This window comes from Ambystoma mexicanum, chromosome 6q (genome assembly GCF_040938575.1).
Source record: "Ambystoma mexicanum isolate Mex_15411 chromosome 6q, UKY_AmexF1_1, whole genome shotgun sequence".
NCBI classification, from domain to species: domain Eukaryota; kingdom Metazoa; phylum Chordata; class Amphibia; order Caudata; family Ambystomatidae; genus Ambystoma; species Ambystoma mexicanum.
The window spans coordinates 1,151,101,529-1,151,108,610 of NC_090937.1; the positions used below are offsets into that span (position 1 = coordinate 1,151,101,529).

The following is a 7,082-nucleotide window of genomic DNA, read 5'->3' on the forward strand; positions in this document are numbered from 1 at the left end:
ACCTGGTTGTGGCCACAGATATCGGCATGGCCACCCCGTTACTTCAATATCTTAGCAGCTGTCTCGTACCTTGGAAGCAAATGAGGCATACACTGTCAATCGTTCAAATGGTGGGCTTACAAAACCGACTTTAAATGGAGGGAGGAAAGTTCTTCTTACCTAAAACACCCACAATATATCATATGGCTATCCTACTGCTCGAATCGGGATTCTCATCACTACCTCACGTGACCCGGAAGTGTATCTTGCCTGCTGAAGGGAAGAGTTAAATGCACATTTACGTGACGCCCAGGACGGATGACGGTCACCATCTTAAAGGATAATCAAAGAGTAAGGCGAGTGTCCCCATAGCAAATCAAGGGCAAGTCCAGGGCCTGGGCGCCCGGGATCTCTGTGGGGGAGCTGCCAGGGCGTCAAGGCTTCCACCACCTGGGGCCCCGCATCCCCATGGGGCACTCAAAAAAAAAAAAAAAAAAAAGAAAACAAAAACCGCCATAAGGGTGGGTACTCCTAAAACTATGAATATAAAAATCAGATGTGTGGAAAACTATATAGAAATGCCATAAAAAAACAAGTGTACTGCAAAAAAAATTATAAAATAACCGGAAAGATATAGTGAGAAAAAAAATAGAGAAGAAATCATATGTTCCAACAACAGTGTAATTACCCCACCCACGGTCTCTACGAGCCGACATGCCAATTTAGCCAAATGGTCCCAACAAGAGGTAATTTGCATAATTACAAAAAATAGTTCAAATCGAAATCAATGTTCATTCCTCTCGGATGTAGGGCAGCCAGAGTATCTCTCGTTGATGAAGCTGTTTTATGATGTCACCTCCTCTCTTGCTACTCTTAACCTGTTCTAGGATAACACATTGCAATTGTGCGATGGTGTGTTGCTTTTCCTTAAAGTGTGTAGCCACTGGTGAGCGTTGATTCTGAGTTCTTATTAATAACTTGTGCTCTGTCCATCAATGTTTTGCCTTTCATGTAGTCAGTTCAACATAATAAATAACAGACAGGCACTTTAATCCATTCACCACATTCATAGAGTCACATGTACAGCAAGAACGAATCCAAATATCTTTACCAGAATTTGGATGCTTAATCGTTTATCCCTGTATGATGATGTGACAGTGCTGGCAAGCATGAAATGGTATAGTACCAACCTTTACCATTCTGGGCTGTATCTTAGCCTCACATTCTGCACGTACCAATTTTTGTCTGATGGAAGAACTATTCTTATAGGCAAAAATAGGAGGTGTTGAAAACAATTCTGCTGTAGTGCCATCGTGTTTCAGAATCTGTCAATGCTTAGCAATATCTTGTTTAACTCGATTACTCTGTCTTGAGTATGTGTAAGCATACACCAATTGATTGTGTTCACCCCATAGGGGTCAGGGAGCCAACCCCTTCTTTACTACCAGCACCTCTGTAAATACTTTTATACCAATTGAATATTTTTTGAATTGGAAGTTTTTTTTTTAACTCGAGAGTGCAGTCCTTATTTTTCAATTTTTCAGAGAAGTGATGCCATGATTACCAGCTTTTAGTGGGTAATGCTGGTGTCCGTGCTGTCAAAGGTTCTATCTGATCATTATTAGGTACAACTCAAAGTTGGGATGTGCACTGAGAGCATTGTAACGGCCATGATGGATGGGGAGGATGGTGAATGGAGATGGGGCTGGGGCCCTTGTCCTAATAGATCTTTCGGCTGCCTCCGACGTCAGCGACCACGTCATCCTCCTAGATGTTCTTCAGCATCTGGGTATTTCCTCCTAACTCTGAAGCAAATAACATCTTTCCTCAATGACCGTTCTTAATGTGTGATGGTCAAGAACTTAGAGTCACAAATCTCAAAGCTCACTTGTAAGCTTCTTCATGCTTCTACCCTTATGCCCCTCTTTTTCAACCTGAATGTTCAATCATTGGCCACATTTGTTCGCTTGTTCGATTGCCCCTGTAAAACATACAGTCATGGCACCCAAATTCTTCTGTGTTTGGATGGAAACCACTTGTCCATCAGAAAACGATTTTCGTCCTGTATGCTGTTGATCAACGTATGGATGAACCAAAACTGCCTAAAATTTAAGATAAGTTAAACCAATGTGATTTACCCAGTATATCCATCCAACTCCACTCTTTAGGCCCCTGGCTTTTCATACTAGGTTTGTGTCCAGCTGCAGAAGCCCATGTTCATAACATTGTTTTGGAGCGACAGCTTTCCTTAGAATGCCCAATTTAGTTAAGTTGTTCAATGCTGCTTTGGCTTGAAGCGATCCTTAATGACCCATCCTTAATGACCAATTCTTCCCACAGGAATACTTTTTAACCATTTGGCTTTATAGACTGAGTAGCCAATCTGCACCTCTTTAATTCTGGCAATATCTTTTCAGAAATCTAGCCCTGAGGTGTCCTACCAGAGGCGTGAAATGGCTTTATAAAAAAACAAGTTAATATAACATAACGTTGATTGATATGCATATCATCTTAAATTAATTTTATTTCTATGGGACTTAAATGCTTACAATGTGCTGCACATTAAAGTCTAATGAAAGTTAATCCTAATACAGGGTTGCATTTAAAGTTGCTTCAATATCTGTTTTCTCTCATTTCCAGATGGATATGCTTTCTCTCAGGATGAGAATGGAATAGTTTCGCAATCCGAAGTGATCAGGGCGTATGACACCACAGTACAAAGACAGGAGGAATGGTGAAGGGATGTGTAACAGTGAAACCGAGCCATAAGAATTTTTTCAGACAGGCAAATGGTTGGATTTTTGCCAGGATCTACGAACACGTTCTTGCCTCTGGGATTCCACCAAGAGGTCCTGTGAAGATCTGTATGCAAAGTTCTCTCTCGTGTATCATGATGACAAAAGCACTGTGCAACTATGCTGTAACATATATCTTCAGTTTGTAAAAGCAAGCATTACTTTAGTGAAAGCTGAAGCTTTGAATCGGACTGCATAGCCTGCTGGTAATGAAGCCATCTGTGCTGGAATGAATAACCAAACCTTCACAGGTCTGAAGGTATTAATGATGACAAAATACTATTTAATATTGTTTACTAATCATATTTACCATTTGGATAGTTCACTCGTATGGGTGAGTTGGTACCATAGCATACAGTGGAATTCCAACATAGGGCTAACAGAGTAGCAATATTGTGCTGGGTTCAGCCAACTCACTGGGCAAGACATGGCCTTTATTGGTGTTTGTGTCAAACTAGCCGTATACATGTTTGCCAAAGAGCTAGAATAGATAGGATGCAGTGTCTGAACTTGCTTGAAGCAAATTAAACATGAATTCAAGTGTAAACGCTTTCCCCCATATCCCGGCGCCTGGTTTTCACCGCTAGAGAGAAAGGGAGTTACGGTATGTGAGGCTAATTCTGTCTGTCCTCAAGGCAGTGTTTTGAAAAATCGATGACTTTTTGCACCCTTGGCCTTACAGTACATGCTTTCGTTTCATTTAATGTTCATTTGTTGAAGTTGTTTATATGTGGTTAATAGGCCTGCTTATCCCTGTTGACTTTTTAATATGATGCATTCAGTGGATTGTTTTTTTGAAATTTTTAAGATATCGTTGTCTTGTTAAAAATGATCATTTCCTGCAGTGTCACCCTTCATGTATATTTAACATATTCATGTATATTTAATATGCATTTCTTCTGTTCAGAAAACCATAATGATGAACTGATATATTGATACCAGATCACATCAAAATAGGTTCCCTGATGTCATGGGAACTCATACCTGTGGAAAATCCTTTTATTTCTCCAACTTGTGTTTATATTTAATTTCTCCTCTCTTTATACACCATTTTGAATTACACTCTACATTCATGATACTCTCTGCCGGTGAAGGCATTTGAGTTAGCCAGGTGCCTCTCAGTGCCTCCTGGCTTCCACATATGCCCACATGTGTGTGGGTCATGAATGCCAAATGAACACATGCATTTTGCACTACCCATGACCTAGAATGATGTACAAGTGTGAGGAATAGTAGAAATGTCATTTCTGTCTCCTCAAAGAAATACATACAGTTTCCCACTGGGCAACTGAAAGCTGAAGTGAATTGTTGTAAAATGTAACGTGAAGGGTTTGTTTCAACCGCACAACTGTCCTTTTTCTAGGGCAAGGTCACGTCGCCTCATGCTGATTATACGTGACTTACTCATTCCCTAATTTAGTAAGTCAGAAAGAATTACATAAAGCATGTATACCCAGCCCAGATGTCCTATATCCCCCAATATGCGGTGTATTGATATTGAAAAGACTGTTTTTTAAATACAATATTTTTGTATCACAAAACTCCTTGCACTGGCAATACACATCCTCATAGAACATATAATGAATGCCATTTACTGGCCTCATGCCCTATGTGGAAGATAAATGTCTTTTCATAGATTGCTTCTTTTTTATTTTTTTATTTTAGATACTAAATCAGCCAGTCGTTAGTCTCGTTCTTTCGCATATTAGAAGTAGTGATTAAAGGAAATGTATATGGAAAACGTAAGAAAAAACAGAACTATTCAAGTTTATCATGTAACAAAAAACGGAAGTATTCAAGTTTATTGTAACATTAACTAATTTAGTTGCATCATGAAGTAATCCATTTAATGGTTTTCAGGGTTCTGCACAATTTGTCTCGACGGTTGTCTTTGGCTAAAACTCTTATCAACTAGCTTTGTCAATTGTAAGGGATCATGGAAGCCATAGTCCAAAACATCTGAAGAGCCACAGGTTGTAGACCCCAGTCTGTGAAGTAACCAGTTGATTGGGGTTGCTGCTTACCAGGACCTGATATGCTGTAATGAGGTCTATAGGCATACACTTTCCTTCCGTTCTTACAGCTTGCAAAAATGTTGAGTTATACGTCAGATAGTAAAAGCTCTCAATTATATTGGTTGTGGATATGATATGTAACCAACAGAAGGGCAATGTTTGATTCAAGCATCATGTTTTATATGAAAACGTAATGAATTTCACGCACTTCCAATTTAGCTAAAGTGCCATTGATAATTTCAAATCATTGCCAGTGTATTATGCTTCCCAAGGGGTTGCACATTGCGTTGCCTTTTTACACAGTCATGTAGTGTAAACACGGTTAATTAAAATCATTTGTGTTTTATGATACTGAAGGAGTGCTTATAAGAAACATTTTAACATTGAAAAATCTGAGCCTGTTGGAATCCAAATATTTTGAATATGTGCCTGTATAGGTTTACATGTATTTTAAGCGATCTATAATTTTACGAGGGAAATTCCCATATTGATTATGCGAATGAAAAGCAATGGAACAAACAGGCGATTTGAGTCAGTGACTAAACACTGGCCTTTATAAGTCTGCCTGTGAGCTTCTAAACTTTGCTAGGACATTTCTGTTATATTCTTTGGTGTCTTGTCCCACAGTCCGTGCCAATCTAGCAACAAGAAGGTTGTTTGGGAATAGTTTGTACCTAGTAACATCAAACAAATAAAAGGTGCACTGAGGCAAAACATAGTCCTGGGCCGGCCGCTGGCTAGATAGTATGTTGTGGAAGAAAGGGAACAGAGCTCTAATCTTGGCTTCCACACTTGCCCAAATTGTGAGATCCTTAGTAAATCACTTTAACTCTCTGTGTGTCACTCATTTTTACTGCCAAACATTGGGTGCTCTAAGAAACGGGCCAGTATTAAGCGCTACTCAAATATGTATAGGTGCATTTGCATTTGCTTTGCATTTCCTAGCCTTATGCCAGGCAGTGCCTAAATAAGCAGCCCTGTATTTCAAGAATTCCCTTTGCTTTAAAAATTATGAATTCCGATGAATAGTTCACACATTCTGGGCGACCATTGGCCTAAATATATGCTAGTGTTCTTTACAAAAAAATAATAATATGCCACTTTTTAAAATCACATTTTGTTGCATTCTGGAGCATTACAAAAGCTAATTTTAGAGCCGGATTATACGTTTTTGTTGAAAATGGGTCTCTTTCTTTTATATTTGCTCATTTAAATACATAACTTTGGGTTAGTGTCCTCTGTATTAAGCCGCGCTGCTTGTTTCTCCAATCAGCTACATTCATTAATATTCCTGACCGGCTGGGAGCAAAAGGGTTGGGTCATTCATCCACAGCAGTTGGTGAGGGGCTCCACCTGGCTAGTCAGAGCATCTTCTCCTGATGTGTTCCCTAAGCGTTACTTCCATGAGACATGCCCAGTGGCAAGTTATAGGTCGGCATTCACATTTTTATTATTAATACTGTGTTCTGTTGCCTGCACTGTGGGTCAGCTGTTCCATCTTTATTCATTTGAAAACTGTGACCAAAATACGTTCAATGTGAAGTGTCTTGGCAGTTTGTGTTCTAGAGTAGCAACGTTGTGTTTTATCGGCGAAACCTTGTTTGGATGCTTCAGTGTCTGCGTGTTTAGTGGGTCAGGTTATGGTCGCTCTGGCCATTGCAGCAGCACATTTTGAGTCTGTTTTCCAGCTCCATGCAGCCACTGCTTTGAAACCTGTTGTGGGACGTGTACAGCTGCATGAGAGTTTTGAAATCTGTGTTTGGTAATTTCTCTCAGGATTGTTTTTTCCTTAATAGTCAATGCACTGTTTTTTAAATTATTTTGAAGTAACACGATCCATTCTATACATTGGTATGTACTGTTTCTTTGGCATTCTTGTGAATGTGCATGTTCTGAGCTGCAGATTTAAAATGTTTTGTCTCTGATTGTAAAGAAGGTGAATAAACTTTAACGTTGAATAATTTAACAGAATAAGTGGTTATTTTTTGGGGTCAAATCAAGCTGGTACAGTATTTGCTCTTCTTAAAATTTCATCGGGGTGACTTCCATCCCAAGGATTTACTATGTCCACCCCTTATTTGCAACTGCAGTCCGCAATTACAATCTTTGTTGGCTGTTTTAACCCACTAGGCTCTGCCCTGCGACATCCCTGTGTGCTGATGGTGAAAGAATCATCAAAAATGTCTGCAAAAGCCCTATGCGCATCAAACCTATGAAAATTGCGCTTTGAAACACGGAAAGATGGCTGCCATATCTACTTTGCCTGTTGTCAGTAGTGGAAAGGAGACCACAC

The 7,082-nt window shown here is 39.6% G+C and overlaps 1 protein-coding gene across 4 annotated transcripts in view; it reads left to right on the plus strand.

The window, feature by feature from the left end:
- The window catches only part of ATP8A1 (ATPase phospholipid transporting 8A1), a 1,730,029-nt gene extending 1,723,278 nt beyond the window's left edge, over window positions 1-6,751 (plus strand). For all 4 annotated transcript variants that reach the window (XM_069631739.1, XM_069631741.1, XM_069631738.1 and 1 more), the window contains one exon: window positions 2,620-6,751. In XM_069631739.1, the coding sequence (XP_069487840.1) occupies window positions 2,620-2,717 (98 nt within the window). In that variant the 3' untranslated portion in view covers window positions 2,718-6,751. The remainder of the gene's footprint in view (window positions 1-2,619) is intronic.
- Window positions 6,752-7,082: the final 331 nt, after the last annotated feature.